This window comes from Phyllostomus discolor, chromosome 12 (genome assembly GCF_004126475.2).
Source record: "Phyllostomus discolor isolate MPI-MPIP mPhyDis1 chromosome 12, mPhyDis1.pri.v3, whole genome shotgun sequence".
NCBI classification, from domain to species: Eukaryota; Metazoa; Chordata; class Mammalia; order Chiroptera; family Phyllostomidae; genus Phyllostomus; species Phyllostomus discolor.
In genome coordinates, this window is record NC_040914.2 from 22,840,962 (window position 1) to 22,861,121 (window position 20,160).

Here is a 20,160-nt window from a genome sequence, read left to right on the forward strand (position 1 = left end):
TCAAACGCTTCAGATCCTCGTCGGCCGCCGTATGCCGACGATATATCTGGGCGACGTTTCCGTGGCATAAGCAGTTTGCGGAAGTGTTAAGTTCAGACTCTCCTGCTGCCTGGAAAAAATCAGGTCAGCTTTCCCTAGTCCTTTGAAGTTTTTAGAAAGATTTTGTCTCCTGGGAGGTTTGCCTGTCCCAGAGTACGTGAAGCCACAGGGGCGCAGTGGTGTATTTGGAACCATGAAATTATCGGCGGGGGCTGGTGGGAGGAGCGTCTAGGTATTTGGGAGCAACCAGGTGTGACACTCCTGTCTGTGGTTGGGGTACCTTTGGGATCGTCAGGAGATTAAGGGTCTGTAGAGATCCACGACTGTTTCCCGACTGTCGTGGTCTTTTCGGTTCACTCTGTTTGTAACGGATGGAGGTGGCCTTTAGGATAAAGGCGTCAGATTCAGATTCGGAATTTAACTTGGGGCTCAGTGATGTTATGGCCATTGTGGATGGTCATTACGTGAGGGTGTTTGGTGTATGTTTCGGAATAATAAGGGTGTGTGTGTGTGTGATCAGTGGCTTTCCGAGGAGGCTCCTGATCCTGAGGACGCCCAGGACCCCGGGCTGGTGGTTGGGTTGAGGTTCTAACCTCAGCTGTTGGGACGCGACGGAATCCTTAGCATTCCGTAGCTTGAGTATATAGCAGTTTTTCCTACTGTTAATTAAGCTTGTATTGTTTGCAATTTGGCTTGTTATGGATAATGATGCTGTGAACATTTTTGTTCATGTGTTCTGGTTCAGATGTGCCTTTATTTTGGAGTGGGGAATTGATCTTAGATATAAACCTCAGAGAAGGTAGTAGAGCCCAGGGCAAGTAATTAGAGACCCTACTGTTTTCCAGCCTCTTATCCAAGAGTTGGTAAACTGCAATGGAGAGACTAATCCAGCCACGCCCTTCAGTCACTCATTGTCTTGCTGCTTTCTCTCTGCAAAGGCAGAACTGAGTCTTTGTGACCCTGACCTATGGCCCTCAAAGCCAAAAATATATATTTGTACCTGTGCAGAAAATGTTTACCAACACCTGCTCTCACCTCTTCATATGTAGCAGTGGACACTTTGCTTACTTGCCTGTCATACATTCACACTTTCTTCTTTACTGATAAAATCTCTATTTCATTTAATATCCATTCCTCTGACAAGGTGACTCATATGTCAGTGTGTTAGTAAGCCCTGGTCCATCTTAGTCGATAGTTATTCCAGTTCTGCAACAGGGTGCAGCCAAGAGGGGAGCCTCAAATAGGGATCTGTAATAAGATCCAGAAGAGCCTGGAGATAATTGGCTCCACACCACAGGGCCACACCTGCCCAGAATCTGGCAGCTGTAGCCAATTGTGAGAGGAGCTGGAAATGGGGCTTCAGAGGAAGATTGGCGCTGGGATTTAAACCAAGATGCGGCAGCCATTTGAGGGGGGAAAAACCATGCGCAGCCCTGAAGGAGGAGAACCATGCACAGCCCTGCAAGAGAGAACCACACAGCTTTAGCAGAGTGAAGACTCTCGCGGCCCTGAGGGAAAGAACCACGCGGCCTTGACAGAGTGGAGACTCCCACAGCCCTGAGAGGACGAACCACGCGGCTCTGGCAGAGTAGGGACCCCTGCAGCTTTAGGAGATAGGGTACTCTGGACTGGGCAAAGGGGGAAGGAAGGAAGGACTGTGTCTGTGGGTGCTTTAAGGGACTTTAGGATTTTTGGTGAAGACGTTAGGTCCCTACTTTAAGTTAGTATAGCATTAAATAAATGTTTCCTTTCCTTTTCACAAATCTCTGGCATTGAGAGACGTCTTTCCTCGGGCAGCAGACATAACGGACCTGGGGGCTTCTTTCAGTAATAGTATATCGTCCCAGGCCCCCATTGTTTGTTCTGTAACAGTTCCCTTCGCTAGTGACTAGTGATTGGTTTACCATGAAATGAGCTTAGTTACGTGGTGCTTGCAGTTTTAGCCAGCTACAAAAGTAGAAATCTGCTTAGTGGTTTCTGGAGAACATTTTCTCTTTTAAATGAGTAATTCCTTGAATCTCTTTTTCCATGTTGATGTAACATTGTCAGAATGTAACCTTAATTTTTTGTCTTACTTTCCAATGTTTAGAGTTTATTCTTATCTCAAAGCATTGGCTCAACTCTCGAAGTGGGGTCGTAGTGGACATCTGCGCCCTGTTGCCCACCCAGAAAATTCACTTGCTAGTGTCTGGAGTTAACAGTTTCTATGAGGGAAGGATCATAAAATTATGACTCATCCAGGATTTTAAATTGAATGACATAAAATTGTTTGTGATGCTCTTCAAGGCAAGAAAAAGTCTATTTAATGTGATTTGTCTCCCATTAATTCCTTGTAGACTTTGCCCAATTTTTCTTCGCTATGTCTCACTACAACTACATATATTTTATTGGTGTTTTTAAGAAACAAGCTTTTGGCATTGTTGAGCTCTTTCATTGACTTGTTAATTAAAAGATCTACAACTTAATATAAAAGCAATATTTACATATATATGTACTGTTCACATTTGTAATATATACAAATATACATGTATGTACCATGTGTATAAAATACATTTTGCACATATATAAAATATGATAGCCACTGTGTATGTGATGCGGACACCAGCCTGCTGTGTCCTCGGCGTTATGAATGAGACAAAATAACTTCACACGGACTACCAAGTCCTGTGGAGGAAAAGGGATGGCGCGACTTCTCTCTCAAGGGGAGAGCAAGCCTCAGAGTGCCTAGGCCACTCTCTCAAGAGGAGAGCGCCCCAACCCTTGCCTTGACAAGCTGTTTTTGGATTCAGTTTGCAGAGGAATACAGGATGTATACATAAAGCTCATTAATCATTATCAGGCAGTAAGGATCAAACAATAGATAACATACAAAGAACTCTGAGGGGCTATTTTGAGTCAGGGTCAGATAGTTAAATGGCCATAAAACTTTGGGGAACAAACTCACTTCCTGCTTGGACCCTTATCATTTAATAGAGAGCATTCTAAACAAAGCAGGTTTCACAGGATACTCTTTCTTAGGCCTGATCACCCTAGGGAACCCGCCCTTTCCAGCATAGGGCTGCACCCACCACTGGCATTGTTTCAGGCTTAAGTAGGGCAGGGGAAGTAAGGCAGACAAGAAATTAGGAGACTTCTTGAAGACAGAATGAGGACTCTGGCTATGTCAAAGCCAGGGGCAAGGGTCCATCACCCCTTTTCTGTAGTCCCCAAGTCCTTCCCTGGGGGCCCTGGTGATCATGCCTGTCTTGGGTCATCCCTCCCTTGAGGAATCTTACTGGTCATTGGCTAACTGATCAAGCATTGGAGGCCAGGCAGGGTGAAGTAAAAGGAGCAGAGGTGTCACCCCTGTCAGGGAGATAAGCTTTGTCTCCTTAGTGGCTTACGGTCCGAAGGTCACTCACTCAGCCTTAGTCATGGGGGGGATGCGGGGTGGGGGAGGGTTACAGCTCCTGAAACCAGGCAGGGCAGTTCCCAACATGTGTGTGTGTATACACACAGTTGTTACCCAGGTGAAGAAGCAGAACACACTGCTAGCACCCCAGGGATATTTCATGAGCCCCACACCAATTATATTATATCCTCACACCTAAAGTAATTACCACCCACTCTTTATCCCAAGCACTTTAATGCTTTTCTTTATAGTTTTATCATATAATTAATTATTCCTAATATTTATAGTTTATTTCATTGTACCTAATTTTAACTGTATCAAACAATCATATATCATGCAGTTTTTTATGTGAGTCTTCTTTAGCTGAATACACAGGTATATATAAATTTTCACTCTAACAAGGGTCAGGCAGTTCTATAATGTTTACACAGTAATTATTTTAGGAGTTGCAAACCACAGAATGTCTCTGACATATTAGTCACAAAAAGATAGGTTTTTTTCCAGTATGTTTCATTTTGTTTTTTACTATTCTTTAGAAAGCTTAGAAGTTCTCCCTTCCTGGAGCATGCCTGTGGCTTTTCCTTCCCCATCCTCCGGTCCGTCTCCCCAGGGATGTTACCCTTGCCTTTCTCTCCCTGAAGCTCCAAGGGCCCTCCTTTTGCTTCTGTAACTTGTTTCCTGAGTCTATGCAGCCCAGCTGGCTCACTTCTGCTACCTCTGTAACTTTTTCTTATAACTTTGAAATAAACTTTGTCTTATAACTTAAAAAATATATAAACAATAAAAAAGTTTAAAGCATTCTTAGCTTGCAAGCTGGGCCAAGGTTGTATTTTCCCTACAGTATGCTGTTGTTTGAGTGTATGGCAGTTTTGCCTACTGTTAATTGACCTTATATTGTTTGCAGTCTGGATTATTAGGAATATTGCTGCCATGAAAATTCTTGTACATTTCTTCTGGTTCAAAGGTGCCCTTATTTATGTTTTTTGGGGGGAGTATATAGCTTTGATGTATACCTCCGAGTGAAAATGCTGTGTCTTAGGATGTGTGTGAATTCAGTCTAAACTGAAATTGATGCCAAAAGATGATGCCAAAATGTTTTCCAGTGTTTGTACCCCTTATATTTCCTCCAGCCAAATGGATTGTAATTAGGTTTTTAGTGTCCTCTATGAGGCTTGTTGAAAAGATCTTTTCATAACTTAACACATTGAAAAATTGTTTCCTATCTTAAAGAAAAATATTTTTCTCTACGTTACAGAGGCATCAATGTGCCTCTCCCATTGAGATTGAGAGTTGTCACACAAAATGATTTTTGTGTACATTCTCAGGTGTGATTCAGTCTTCTTCTCCCCATGCCCCACTTCCAGCATGGATATCTGATTGTCTCAGAACCGTTTTTTTGAAAAGACATCCTTACCCTCTTCTCTGCAGAGCTTCCTGTGCCATTATGTCTTTATCTATGCCTGAATCTGTTCATAGGCATTCTATTTTGTTCCTTTGGCTGATTTGTCTATTATGCTAATACATGTAGTACTGTCACAGCTAAAGTAACCTTCAGCCTTCATAACTGATACAGCAACTGTTTCAACTTTTTTTAAAAAGTTATGTAGCTATCAAGGATTTTGGATCTATGTGTACATTTTGGAGACATGACATGTTTAAAATGCTTGGTATTCTGAGTCATCTTCATAGTCTATCTTTTCATTTTTTTCTGTTAAAATTTCTCTCTATATTTCTTGCTACTTTATGAAATATTTTTGATATTCTTTAAAATGATAGTTTGTAAGTTTTATTGTATTTGTTGAGGGCCTACTTGTCTGTCAATTACTGAGGGAGGTATGTTGAAATTTTTTTGTGTGTGTTTTTTTTTGTTGTTGTTGTTGTCGTTGTTTGGTCCACTTCTATTTTATGTATTTCAAGGCTGTATTGCTAGGTGCCTAGGAATTGAAAACTTTATAAAGTGTTAAATCGAACCTTTTATTAGTGTGTGTTGTTTCTTTCTCTGTAGTAATTTTTTGGTTTTCTGGTTCATTTGTCCGAGGATATAATTACACGAGATTACTTGTGGTGACTCTTTTCATGATATATCTTTTTCTGATTATTAAAAACAAGATTTTATGTACTTATTTTTAGAGAGAGGGGAAGGGAGGGAGAAAGAGAGGAAGAGAAACATCAATAGGTGGTTGCCCCTCATGCACCCCCTACTGAGGGCCTCGCCTGCAACCCAGGCATGTGCCCTGACTCGGAATTGAACTGGCGGCCCTTTGATTTCCAGGCTGGCACTCAGTCCACTGAGCCACACCAGTCAGGGCTTTTTCTGACCTTTTATTTTAAGCTTTCCATACCATTATGTTTTACATATGTCACCTGTAATAGCATGTTATTTGGTTTTAAATTTTAATTGAGTGTGACAGTTTTGAGGCATTTGTATTTAATGTAATTAACTGGACTCCTTGTTGTGTTTACACTTATAAGCATGTTTTGTTTTATTTGTCTTAACCTGTTAAAAAGATTTAAATTTTTTTTTATTTTAGAGAGAGAGAGAGAAACATCAATTTCTTATTCCACTTATTTATACATTCATTGGTTGCTTCTTGTATGTGCCCTGACCTGAGATTGAACTTGCAAGCTTGGTGTGTTGGGACGATGCTCTAACCAGCTGAGGTACACAGCCAGGGCACTATGTTTTCTGTTAATACAGTCGTCTAAGTGCATTGTACTTGCCCCAGTTATTCTTTTTTATTTTTATTTTCTGCATTGTTTTGATGATTTTTGAAAATTATATTTTCCCTACCCATGCTAAAGTACATAACATTGAAATTATGTACCTTAAGATGACTGTTAGATTTCATTCTGACACGAGAGACTACATACATCCTAGAACTTTGTTAAATTCTTGTGTTAAATAGAACTTTTATACCCTTTTCTTATAGTGCAGTAATTCTACAGCACTTCATTTACTACCTTCTAATTTATTTATAATATTGCATGTTTTTGTATGTATTTAAAACCCCCTAAGATATTATCACCACTGCTTATGAGACAGTGCTGATGACTTGCCCAGTGCATTGGTTCCCCCCTGAAATGTGTGCAGTCATGAGGTGTAGAGAAACATTTGAAGAAGCCCCTGAGAACACTTGGTTTAAAGGAATACAGATCCTTTCTTTCCATAAGGTCTGCTTTGTACAAGTGATTTTACTGAGACTCAGCTGCTCCTGGTGCGGAGGTGGATGTCCTTTTTCAGGTCTCCTTTGACTGTCACACCATGTAAACTCCACAGGATACAGGAGTTCCTCTAAAACAGTTAGAACCCAAGACGTTATTGTCCAGAAGAATGAATACTTCAGGGACACCATATGAAGGGATACTAACGATATTGTGGTCACTGTGTGAGAGTCAGGGCTCAGGAGCACTGTAGCATCTGGGCCCAGAGGAAATGTACCACCCATTGAATTTTCTCCTCAGTCCACAGGTCCTGACTCCCCAGGAGCAATCATGTAAAGCAGGAGGAACTTGCAGGGTTGGGTATCAGCATGTCTGGGGACACACCTGACTGAAGACAGATTTCTGAGTAGAAATTTAGAGCAGACCCAGAACACACCAAGACAAAGCCTGCCTTTGCCAGCTTTTTCAGAGGACAGAAGAAAATGCTCCAGGCTCAGGTGACTTTGGTTTGCTTTATCTTTTCCTTTCTTCATTAATGGATTTGTAGAGGTTTATAAAGAACACACCTCTATTAATCTGAAACTATACATATTTGTTTCTCAAATATGTGAATGTGGTGTTTCTAGGTTAATGAGAACATTTAACTTCCCATTATAGAAACTTCTAATTGTATGAATGCGTGGGTGACTGAATGAACAATTATAAAATACAGGGTGGGCCAAAATTAGGTTTACTCTTGTGAGTACACTAAACACAGATTTTTTATTCTTGTGTTGTTATTTATTAATTATTGTGTTATTTTTTATGCGAACAATTGTAAACCTAATCTTGCCTCTCCCTGTATTTCACTACACAGGTGATTATCGAACTATGTATCAAAATAAAACCCCACTTGCTATATAGCTGCCGCCTATAAAGTGAAAATGAACAGAAAAACTAACATCTCTTCCATTTCATCTAAAGCACATCACACCATTGAACAGCACGGTGCTGTTACAGGAATGCCTGACATTTCATGATGTGGCCGTGGACTTCACCTTAGAGGAGTGGCAGCTTCTGGACCCCAATCAGAAGGACCTGTACAGGGATGTGATGTTGGAGAACTACAGCAACCTGGTGTCAGTGGGTGAGGACAGCTCCCCTGTGTTACTCAGATGGTGCCCTCTTAGTGGCTTTTTTTCCCCTCAGGTGCTTAACTCTTCAGAATAACTACAGTTCTCTGAAATGGTAGAATCTGAGACCTTTCTTTTGCCCCTCACAAGAGGATATAATGTCCCCTGTTTGGAGAGAAAGCTGTTAATGTTAACAGAGGTGAAGCTGTTCGTTTTCTGAAATGTAACATTCTTCCTTCTTGACAGACATCAGCCCAGTTCAGTATGTCTAAGTCTTCCGTTATTTTTCACAAGCAGGGTATCAAGCCAGCAAACCAGACACACTCTCCAGGTTGGAACGAGGGGAAGAACCGAGGGCAGTACAGGATGAAATGCACCATGTGGTCTGCCCAGGTGAGGGGGTGAGAACAAGCAAGGTGGGAGGCCGGGAAGTCACATTCTAGTCAGAGACAGTGTCAGAGCTGTGATAGTGAATGAGGAAACTCAAACCACCCTCCATGTGTGAGAACCCTTTTTGTTTAAAGAAGTTTAAAGGAAACCATACCTCATTTTTCTCTCCTGGGCTCTGACCCCTCTTTGCTTTATTTACATCTTGTTTGTGTTTGTATAGTTTTTTTTGTCCTAGGATTCTCAGATCTTCCTCTTCTTTGTCCACAGTCACAGTGTCTTTGCCTGTGTTACCACTTCTCTTGCTGTGAAACTCCACTTTCTAGGCCTCTCTGGAAAGACAGAACTTTGAATTCCTCACTGTTTTTTACTACAGGGCCTTCATGCCCTGTTTGGAAATAGTGATTTCCCTCCATAGCATCCAGCCTCCTCTTCAGTGCTGTGATAATGTGGTTTTTATGGTACATTTATGTTGTTCTTTTTTTTTTTTTTTACATTTATGTTGTTCTTTATCCCCCTCCCCAGAGGTTCCTCATACTCAGTTCTCTCCACTCTTAAACTTTTCATCTCTTCCCACAAATTAACCTTTTTCTGTTCTGTGAAATAAACTCCCAAATTGACTTCTCCCTCGTCATTGTCTAATGTACACTTTCTTCCTGTGTATTTTGCTCATCGTCACGGCAGCTGGCTTCTGACTTCCCATTTTGTGTGTGAGAGCAGAGAACAAGAATCACCTTCCCTGCATCCTTTCTTAAATTCAGTTTCTCTCTGCGCTCTTGACATGTAAAGTTCTGTTTGTCTTGGCATCAGCTGGGGTGTTCCCTACATGCTGAGCTCTTCCTAAAGTTCTCTACTGTTCCATTTGATGAACAAGAAAATATCTTAACTGATACATGATTTTCAGCCCAAACTAGGTAATGACTTATGTCCAGTTCAAATTAGTTACTTCCTAGTTTTCCTAATTCAGATTTTCTTAGATGTTATCACTGCATTTATTTTCCTAAATATGATGTTTGTTCATCATATTTTTAATTGGTTTTACTTGGATTTAATTCACATAGTGTACAGTTTGATACAGCTGCCCTGACTGGTGTGACTCAGTGGATTGAGTGCTGACCCAAAAACTAAAAGGTTGCCAGTTTGATTCTCAGTCAGGACACATGCCTGGGTTGTAGCACATCAGTGTTTTTCTCCCTCACTTCCCCCTCTCTAAAAATAAATAAATGAAACCTTAAAAAATAAAATGAATATATAGTTAATTGGTTTTTAATATATTCAAATACTTGGTGATGATTATCTGCACAACCAATTTTGGAACATTTTATATGTACATGTACTGTTGTGGCCTTGATTCCTGTACTTTGCAATAAGTTTGGAAATTGGAAAGGCTAAGTCCTCCACCTCTGTTCTTCTCTTTGAAGATGATTTTGACTTCTGATCCTTCAATTTCCATTTGAATTTTAGAATCAGCTTGTACATTTCTGCAAAAAAAAAAAACCCAGCCAGGATTTTGATAATATTATTTTGAATCTGTCTCTTATCTGGGTAGTAATGCCATCTTCAGCATATTCTACATCCTAATCAGGGTAATTGGTTGTTTTTTCTATCTAATTTAGTCCTTAATTTCTTCCCACATCCTTTTGTAAGTTTCAGAGTAAAAGTTTTACACTTTATTTCTTTATATTTGTTCCTATGTATTATATATATTTTTATTATATAGCAAATGGAATTGTTTTCTTAATCATAGTTTCTGATTATTTCTAGAACATAAAAATAAAATTGATTAGTTTTCCATTGTATTCTGATGACAGTCCCGGGTAACCAAGTTTCCTATCATGAAATTCCACTTTTTCTTTCAGTGATCTGCATGACATGTTATTATGTTGATTAGAAAGTTTCTGTCTACTTTCTAAACACTCTTTCTGTGTTCCATATCTGTGATTCCTTCCTGCAATTGAGATGATCACTTTATTTCTTTAAAGCTTCATTTTGACAGCGTAGTATTTTTGAAGCTCACAACAGTACAAAAAAAACTGAAAAAAATAGACCTTGTTTCTACTCTTGATATTTTTTCATTCTGAGAAGTACTATATAATCAATAATAAACATATACTTTAGGGTAAAATTGCTGTAAGGAAAATTGAAGCAGCTAACAGAACAGTGGCTGTTTGTTCCCAAACTGTGCTTTCAGGAGTGGGAATGGCCCATTGATAATGTGCCTCTGAGCACATAGTGAGGGATGTGAGTCAGCTCTCTAGAGTTTTCCAAATGTGAGACTATGGGAAGTTGAAAGAGCTGAATCTGGAATGTGTTTGAGGAACTTCTAGCACACATGTCTAGATAGACTGTAATGAGCAAAAGGGAAAATGACTGGAGATGAGGGCAGTGTGTGGCTGGTGGAGTCCTGACATATAGGTCACACGTTGCTTATCAAGACCATTTAAGCTCATGCTTTCTTTCCAAAGGAGCTGAGAAACCAGTGGGGAGTTTTGTGTGAAATAATGTCATTATTTAACTCATTTTAAAAGTGGACCACTTTGCTTACAATGTAGAAGATAGACATTATCAGGGAGGGGCATGTGCTGTTATACTCAGGGTTATAATACATGACAGTATAACAATACAGATTAAAATTATCAAAGATAAAAGGTGGGTAGGAAGAAAATTCAGGAGTGACATGAAAAATGCTAAATCACTCGACCTAATCCTGTGAGCCTTTGAAAGTGTCTAAAGTTAAGAGACAAAAAGCAGAAATAGCAGAGGTGCTCTCCTGTCAGCCTTAAACAAACTACCATGTCATAGAGAGGGCCACCTATCAGGAAACAGCGTGCTGACTGTGGGAGTGGAGGGCCTCAGTCCCACAAACACAGGAACTGAGTTAACTCACAACCAGTGAGCTTGGATGAGTCCCCCCAGTGCCCAGTGAGACCACAGCCCTGGCTGATTTCATTCAGTCTTGAGTCCCTGAGGAAAGGACCCAGTTAGGCTCTTCTTGGACTCCTTATCCCTGGAAATGGATAATATGTGCTTATTGACTTAAAAAAATTGCTGTTGCCATGGCTGGTGTGGCTCAGTGGAATGAACACCAGCCTGTGGACTGAAAGGCTGGCAGTTCCATTCCCAGTCAGGGCACATGCCTGGGTTGCAGACTAGGTCCTCAGTTGTGGATTGTGCAAGAGGCAACCAGTCAGATATTTCTCTCTTTCTCTTTCTCCCTCTCTTCCCCTCTCTCTAAAAATAAATAAAAATAAATTTTTAGGGAAATTGCTGAATTTTCCCAGCAATGATGTTTGCCAATATGTGTGAAGGATTTCCAACTGGGGAAGCTTACCCAGCTGGTGTCTCTAGCCCCCTAAAGTCAAAAGGTTGCAGTGCTGTCCCAAGCCTCAGGAACACAAAAACAGGCCACAAATCACGTCATTCATATAAACTGTCTGGCATGGCCTAAGACCTCAGACATAAAGAGACACTTCTATCAGGCAGGATATTCCCAGGAATCAGAGGTCACCTTCCAGTAATCAGTCAGGGCACCTCCTGTCTTGGAATGTGCAGGGATGGTGTGACCTTCTGCACAGTTAATTGAGTTACCGCTTTACTGCATGTTGTCCATTTTCCTCTATGTGGGAACATAGGACAGTATGTTCTAGCCTCTGCATTGGTTGTGATCTTGATTATAGTTTTTGTCTACATTTGAGATTGGTGCTTTGGGTAAGTTAGATTGCTGCAGAATGATGAAGAATGGCAAGTTTTTTGAATATGAAAACCCTCAATAGTCTGTTATACTTCTCTGGAAATCAGATGCTGAGGATCCACATCCTTATTCACCATGGATTTGTTCAGTACACCTGAGTTTCCACATGTGCACCTGATCACAATACTCAATGTTTGCTTTTCTCCCAAGGGCTTACTGACTTCCAAAACTCCACACGTGCCTGCATGATGGTATTCACACTATTTTCAGATAAAATCTATTTTAAGATATCTATATTGAGCCCTGGCTGATGTGGCTCAGTGAATTGAGTGCCAGTCTGAAAACCAAAGAGTTGCCAGTTTGATTCCCAGTCAGGGCACATGCATGGGTTACGGGCCAGGTCCCCAGTAGGAGGCATGGGAGAGGCAACCACACATTGATGTTTCTCTCCCTCTCTCCTCTCCTTCCCCTCTCTCTAAAAATAAACTAAATAAAATCTTTTTTAAAAAGATGTCTGTATTCAGCCAGTTTCTTTATATTTATATTTGGATAAGTAAATTATCACCTTAAACTTTGTTTCATAATACACTCTAGATTTTCCCCTTACTGTGGACTTCAGTAATATTGCTCATTTCCTTAACAGGCATTCCATGTGCCTAGTGGCTCAAGCCACATTGTTCCTAGAATAATACTGAGTCCTCACTCTCATTAACCTCTTCCTGCTTCTGCCACTGAGCCCATTAGTGAACTTTGTCTTGTTTTTAAATACACAGTGGAGTAAAAGTAGGTTTACAGTTGTGAGTACATGAAACATGGAGTTTATTCTTTTATTATTTATTATTGTATCATTTTCCATATAAACAACTGTAAATCTACTCTTCTTCATCCCATACATCCTGATTCCCTCCACCTCTTACATTCCATTGTTCATTTAACCATGTTTCACGGGCTGCAGTTGCCTTTATTACTTTGCTTCAGGTGTATATACGTAAAATTATTAAACCTGGTTGTCTCACAAATTTACTCAGTTCTGACACTGTCTACATAGAAATAGTATCAGACCCTACATGTTACGAGTTCAGTCCTATAAGATTGCCCCCACTTCAGATGTCAATCACAAGTCCAAATTGGCACCATTGTGCTTCTGACCAACTGGCTGTAAATTAGAGGTTCTCATGACCTCCTCCTTGGATTCAGTTAGTTTGCTAGGTATCTCACAGAACTCTTCCTTATGTTTATTACTTTATTATAAAGGCATCCTTATGTTTATTAGTTTATTATAAAGGATATAGATGAATAGGTATGTAGGGCATGATCTGCAGGGTTCCTTAATACAGGAGCTTCTGCCCCATGGAACTGTGGTGAACCACCCATGGGACACATCATGTGATCACTAGCCCAGGAGCTGACCAGATATGGTTAAAAGTTTTTATAGGGTATTAATCTCTAGGCCTTTCCTCATTTTCCAGAGGTCAGTGAGTGTGGCTGAAAGTCCAGTCTTTTAATTAATTGGTGTTTCTAGTGACTAGCTCCTTCTCAAATCTATGTGGGATCCCTGTGCTAAGTCACCTCCTTACCATAAAATTGGCTGTTACTGTAAGGTGTTTTTTTAAAAATTTTATTTAGATAGAGGAGAAGGTAGGGAGAAAGAGAGGGAGAGAAACATCGATGTGTGAGAGAAACATTGATTGGTTGCCTCTTCCTTGCCCCCAGCTGGGAACCTGACCCACAAGCCAGGCATGTGCTCTGACAGGGAATCAAGTTGGCGACCTTTCAGTTTGCAGGCCAGTGCTCAATCCACTGAGCTATACCAGCCAGGGCTGTTATTGTAAGGTTTTGTTGTTACTGTTGTTTTAGGACAAATAATACTTATATCATTTAGGAAGTTACAAAGGTTTTACAAGCTCAGTGTCAAGAACTATGGACAAAGACCAAATATATTTTACAGTTATTTCACATGAAGTCTTTAAAAAAAACAGTTTTGTTCCAAACTAGGATTATGAGATATTACAGAATTATTCACTGTCCTCTTCTTTCCTAGAACTCAGGAAAGTTGATGATCCTCTGCAGTGTCACTTGCAAAGTCGAAGCATTCAAAAGAGTGTGGAACCATGCCTTGAACATAATATGTTTGCAAATATTGTTAATCAGAGCGAACGTCATTTCCGATTAAAGCAAAATCATATGTTTGAGATATGTGAAAAACCTTTAAAATCAAATTTAAGTTTTGAAAACCTGAACAGAAACTGTAACTTAAGGATGTCTGTTGAGTTGAATGGAGGTGGGACATCCATTCTGCATGCTAACCATGAGCAATTTTACACTGAAATGACATTGCATGTCAGTTCCAAACCCATCAATAATAAGTCCCAGGTCATTCAGCAACAGAGAACTCTCAACAAGGAGAAAGCCTATATATGCATTCAATGTGGGAAAGGTTTCATCAAGGTATCTGAGCTCACTGATCATCAGAGAGTTCATACTAGAGAGAAACCTCATGGGTGCAGTCTGTGTGGGAAAGTCTTCTCCAGAAAGTCCAGACTTACTGAACATCAGAGAATTCATACAGGACTGAAGCAGTATGAATGCACTGAATGTAACAAAACCTTCTTCAAGACATCACAGTTCAATGTACATTGGAAAACTCACATGAAAGAGAAACCTTATACCTGTAGTGAATGTGGGAAAGCATTCATAAAAAAGTCTCGGCTCATTTATCATCAGCGAACTCATACAGGAGAGAAACCGCATGGATGCAGTTTATGTGGGAAGACCTTTTCTACAAAGTTTAGTCTCACTACCCATCAGAAAACTCATACAGGAGAGAAACCTTATGTTTGCAGTGAATGTGGAAAGGGCTTCATTGAGAAAAGTCGTCTTCTTGCACATCATCAAACTCATACAGGAGAGAAACCCCATGGATGCAGTCTATGTGGGAAGACCTTTTCTAAAAAGTTTAATCTCACTGCACATCAGAGAACTCATACAGGAGAGAAACCGTTTTTATGCAGTGAATGTGGGAAAGGCTTCTCAATGAAACATTGCCTCATTGGACACCAGCGAACTCACACTGGAGAGAAGCCCTATGTATGTAGTGTTTGTGGAAAAGGCTTCACGATGAAGCGTGATCTCACTGTACATCACCGAAGTCATACTTCAGAGAAACCATATATGTGCAATGAATGTGGGAAAGGCTTCACTGTGAAGAGTCGTCTAGTTGTACATCAGCGAATGCACACAGGTGAGAAACCCTATGTGTGCAGCGAATGTGGAAAAGGCTTCCCAGTGAAAATGCAGCTGATTGTACATGAACGGACTCATACAGGAGAGAAACCTTATATATGTAGTGAATGCTGGAAAGGTTTCACAGCTAAGTGCAATCTCATCAGACATCAGCTAAAACATACAGGAGAGAAGCCCTATGTATGTGGTGTGTGTGGAGAAGGCTTCGTGGTGAAGACTGATCTCACTTTACATCAGCAGTCTCATATGTAAGAGAAACCATGTATGTGCAGTGAATGTGAGAGGCTTCCCCATGAAGAGTCATCTCAGTGTACAGTGGCTCACTCATATGGGAAAGAAACCTTTTATATGCAAGGAATATGACAAAAGCTTAATTGAGAAAAAGCATGATTATTGTACATCTGTGAATTTCTATGGAGAGAAATTGTATATATGCAATGAATGTGGAAAGGGCTTCACCAGGAAGAGTACTTTAGTTGTACATCAGTAAGCTCATACTGCAGAGAAGTTGTACAAATGCAATGAATGTGAAGGCTTTAGGAAGAAAATGTGTCTCATACAACATCAGAGATTTCTCTCAGGAATCACTTTCTTTGTATGTTCTCAATGTGGAAAATTCTCATTGATCAGAAGTGACTTTATTACATATCAGAGAGACCCTGTGAAGGTAACACATATGGGAAAGTCTTCACTACAAAGATAGGAATCAAACATCAAACAAAGCATACATGAAAGAGACCCTATAGTGGAGAAGCTTTTGCCCACTTGCCAATTCTTGGTAAACATGAAAATTCATAGGTACTTGCTTTGGGGAAAGCCTGTTGCTAGTTGTAGGCCCTCAAGATAATAGTATGCAATGAAGAATAACCATGCAAAAAAGAGAGAAAAAAATAAGTTAATGTAAAGAATGCGGTACTGTCTTTATTGATCAGTCACCGTATTTTGCTGTGTATAATGTGCACCCACATTTTTGTGCATGTTATACACAGGCTTATACCCATTATAGTACCCATGGTACGTAATCATTATACCCATTTATGATGTGCACCCTGTTTTCCTTCAAAATTTTGGGCAAAAATGTGCATTATACACAGCAAAAATGGTACATTATATTTCATACCCCCAAAATTTGCAGAACAACTCAGATACAATCAGCTTGGTGCAAATATTTTAGGGCATTATATGTCTAAACAGTGTATACTGAGATAAATCCTATACATGTGACAAACTGGGAAACTATTATTGCATGTACACCCTCTCATGTGATCAGAGATCATGAATAAATGAATCAATGAATATTTCTAATTGTGAGAAAGCATCTGGCCAAAACTAAGACCTCAGGAGATGTCAGTTCACACTAGAGAAATTCTTTCCTCTGGCAGTGAATATGGCATGGTTTGCAGTAATTTATGTTGCCTCATTATTTACCAGGAAGTTTATGCAGAAATAACTCATAAGCACATTCAATTTGGTGGTCTTTAGCAAAACCTCGGATCATTTAATGAACAAAAGAACCCTTGAATGAAAGCATTCTGTTCTAAGCTCAAACAGATAATGCACCTCAGAAGCAACTGGAACAGGATACCTTCAGTCATATTTCTACTTGCCTTGCCATTCATCAATTTTATGTTTTAAACAGTGATAGTTACTCTCATCATGTATTAAATTTTAATTTATACAACACAGGAGTGATCTATGCCTATTTCATTATGTGATTCTACATCTTTTTACCCCTAAGTTTATATGTTTTACAATCCTTGTAGTACTTGAAAATAAAACAATATATTCATTTCATTAGTATAACAACATGTATGAATGTATTTAGTCTGTTAAGTAGTAACAAGTGGTTTATTAAATGTTTTTATAACTTTTAATTTTAAAGTAAGTTTAGAATTACAAAAACAAAATTTTTAGAAAATTTTAAAATGCCCTTCAGGTAGCTACTCCCAAATGAAAAACTTTACATAGTCACAGTTCATACCAAAGAGAGGAAAGTGAAATTGTTGCAGTGCTGTTTACAGGATTTATTTGTATCTCCAGTTTTAACATGCACTCTTTATTCTTTATTTTTTTAGAGAGAGGGCAAGGGAGAGAAACATCGATGTCAGTGAGAAATGTTGATTGGTTGCCTCTCATAATGCACCCTGACCACGGACCAAATCCACAACCTAGACATGTATCCTGATCATGAATCGAACCAGTGATATTTTATTTTGTGGGATGAGGCACAAGCAACTGAGCCACACTAGTCAGGAGACACTCATTTTTGTTTGGTTTTTATATGTAGTTTTAAGAAATACCACATATGTAGGTTCTTGTAACCAACACCATATTAGAAATTCAGAATTTTTTGTTATCACAAACCCTCAGGCTATTCACCATCACATATTTTCACTGACCCTAACCCTTGCCATCACATGTCTCTTGGTATCGGTAATATTATCATTTATAGAATAATAAAACTCATTTATGTTCCTTTTGAGATTGACTATTTGACCTTGTGAGATGTAGAAAATACATACACACTGGTCTCTGTCCCCAGCTTCTGGCACAGAGCTCCTTAAACTCTTGTAAATTCCTAAGTGGTAACAGCATTGGGAGCATCTTTTGTTCTGTCAAGGTGACTGGTTGGAATGTTCATCTCCACCCCACACGTCTGGAGATGGGTGAGGGCAGAAATAGAGTTGATGATTAACCATGCCTGTTTGAGGAAACCTCCATAAACGTACCAATAGAAAGTGGGTTCAGAGAGCTTCAGTGGGTAAACACGTCCAAGTCTGGGGAGAGTGATGCACCCCAGCTTCATGGGAACAGAAGCTCCTGTGCCTGGGACCCTCACAGACCTCAAACTCTATTTCTTCATCTGGCTGTTATCTCTAACCTTTATGATGAGCATTTTATTCAGATGTGTATTAGCTATCACTGAATTTATAGAAAATGTCTGATCACATGTTCTGCCTAATCCTATGAATTTTGAGAATTTAAGAAAAGTGAAACAACGAAGGTGCATGTTGGAATTTTATTTGTGGCTTTTTTTGTTTTATGCAATAAATTTTTTATTTTGGAATAATATGTTCTAAAATTTCTAATGCTATGCACAAGGTAATGGACCCTTAATTTTAGCCCACACTATTAACATTTTCTATCACTTTCAGAAGTCCAGACATTTAATAATAGAATTAAGTCCTTGCTTTGTAGTGTTCTCCCACTTTCCAGGTCTGCCATCATGGGGATACTTTGGTTGGAACAACACTCCAGGGAGACCAGATGGCATCAGGATGAAAAGATATTTGGAATCCCAGGCTCAGTGCAGAGTGAAATAAGAGAGCATTGATCAGACCCCCATGCCCTGGGTCAGGCACCCTGGATTTAAATTCCAGATTTGCAAATTTTGCTGGGAGTCACAGGGAAAAGACCCCTCCCTCTAGTCTGGGCTTTAGTTTTTTTTCCCCTGTAAAATGGGTACAAGGTATGTCTCAGTTTCTGAGCTGTTGGAGGAGGACAGTACTATGGTGCCCATTTGTGGTGCAGTGGCTGTGTCTCCAGCTTGCCCGAGCTGTGGCAACTCCCACTTCCACATGCAGAGTCATTCTCAAGCCAGGTACCTCTCACCCAAAGCCAATAAGCACCTTATTTGGGGAAGTATATTTGATTAAGAAATAGGGCTTTTAAAAAGGAAGGCAGCAGGAAGGAAGGTACTGTAGGCACTGAAGTCTCAGGGTGGGGTTCCCACCAGGGAACACCTAGGTGACTCACTAGAACTCCCAGAATCTCAGTTGGCTAATTGTGACATGCATACTGCTGATGTTGGCACTTACTTTGCCTTCTTGAGGATTAATAGAAGTAAGAAACTGAATGCTCATTGCCAGGATTTTGTGGTTTGCTTTTTAAGCATTTTCCTCTTCTAATACAACCTGGAGAGTGGAAACTAATAACAAATTGCTGGGAACATGCAGAATTAGAGAAATTAAGTAGGTTCTCCAAGTTTACATGTCAGACAATTTGTCAGGTTCAAAAGCTGGATTCCAACTTGGGATTCTGACTCCAGAGCCAGGGACAATCTGTACCATGTATCTGAAGCCCTCGCTGGGGCAGGTACACTGTGAGGCCTAGGGAGGCCCAGCTGAAGCTGCTTTACCATGGTGCAATTTTCATGATTTTTCTCTTTTCCCCCTAACATCTCAGAGCACTTACCCTCTTCCCCCAGTGCATCATCATCTGTCCACTTCAGTGGTTTATCCAGGGGAACCTCCTTTGAAAGTGAGTTTGTCTGCCTTTCCTTTGATCCCAGCATGGACTTTAGCCCTCAGCAGACCTCAGTAATGGCTGGGTTTCTGCACCTTCACCCACCTTTTGGGTGCCAGGCTATGATTCCATTTACTTTGGTGAGTTTGATGCCTCAGTTTGACTCTTCAAGTGTTGTTCATATGTGGCACTGACATTCACCCAGCAGGAGAAGGCACAACTGGATGTGAATTCTGGGACCTCATGTTTGAAAGTGATGCTGAAGACCTACAGGATCTGTCTCATTGGGCAAGTGCTCATCGCTTTTTTATGAAAGGAACCCACTGCCCATGTGATCTGTCATCTATATCCCTACTGACTGTATGAGACAATGGTGCTCATCATGTCTGCCCTTCAGTCCTGACCATATTCTAGACCCACGCCCTTCTTTCCAGTTTTATTGTGTGTATACCAGAAATCTCTGGGTTGAAAATAGTGTTTTTGAAATACTGAGGAATTGAGAAAGGAAATGATTTATCCTTTGTCAAGTGATTCATATTTTTGTTTCCTTTGCTGTATCCCTCTATTACACCATAAGCCTCTCTAAAACAGGGACCTTATAGTAAGGTGTCATATATACTAACCTGTGTTCCCTCCAAAATTCTTATGTCGATATCCTAACCCCCAGTACCTTAGAAAGTGACTATGTTGGGACATAGAGGCTTTAAGAGGAATTAACTTTAAGTGAGTTTATAGGATTGGGGCCCTAACTCTATGTGACTACTGTCCTTACAAGAACAGGAAGAGACCCCAGGGATGTGTGTGCACAGAGGAAAGACCACGTGAGAACACTGTGGCAAGACAGCTCATCTCCAAGCCAAGGAGAGAGTCTTCAGAAGAAATTAACCTGC

The 20,160-nt window shown here is 40.2% G+C and overlaps 3 protein-coding genes across 3 annotated transcripts in view; all 3 read left to right on the plus strand.

Annotated features, from left to right (window-relative positions):
* Positions 1–52: 52 nt before the first annotated feature.
* The window catches only part of LOC114511123 (zinc finger protein 350-like), a 200,292-nt gene continuing 180,184 nt past the window's right edge, over positions 53–20,160 (plus strand). The window contains exon 1 of the mRNA XM_036013248.1: positions 53–123. The gene's annotated coding sequence lies outside the window, so the exon portion shown is untranslated. The remainder of the gene's footprint in view (positions 124–20,160) is intronic.
* On the plus strand, positions 6,900–18,408 carry LOC114511120 (zinc finger protein 615-like). The gene is made up of 4 exons (XM_028529789.2): positions 6,900–7,089; positions 7,556–7,718; positions 8,002–8,097; positions 13,824–18,408. The coding sequence occupies exons 1-4, from the start codon at positions 7,075–7,077 to the stop codon at positions 15,275–15,277; spliced, it is 1,728 nt and encodes a 575-aa protein (XP_028385590.1). The 5' UTR covers positions 6,900–7,074; the 3' UTR covers positions 15,278–18,408.
* Positions 7,007–20,160, plus strand: part of ZNF350 (zinc finger protein 350) — a 182,586-nt gene continuing 169,432 nt past the window's right edge. Inside the window, exon 1 of the mRNA XM_036013234.1 lies at positions 7,007–7,089. Coding sequence (XP_035869127.1) covers positions 7,075–7,089 — 15 coding nt within the window. The 5' untranslated portion in view covers positions 7,007–7,074. The remainder of the gene's footprint in view (positions 7,090–20,160) is intronic.

What these genes read in the sequence shown, in the direction of transcription:
- LOC114511120 (XM_028529789.2), top strand. An exon ending in CAGCAACCTGGTGTCAGTGG is followed by an intron (nt 7,719 to 8,001) that starts GTGAGGACAGCT and finishes TTTCACAAGCAG; the next exon opens with GGTATCAAGCCAGCAAACCA. An exon ending in GCACCATGTGGTCTGCCCAG is followed by an intron (nt 8,098 to 13,823) that starts GTGAGGGGGTGA and finishes CTTCTTTCCTAG; the next exon opens with AACTCAGGAAAGTTGATGAT.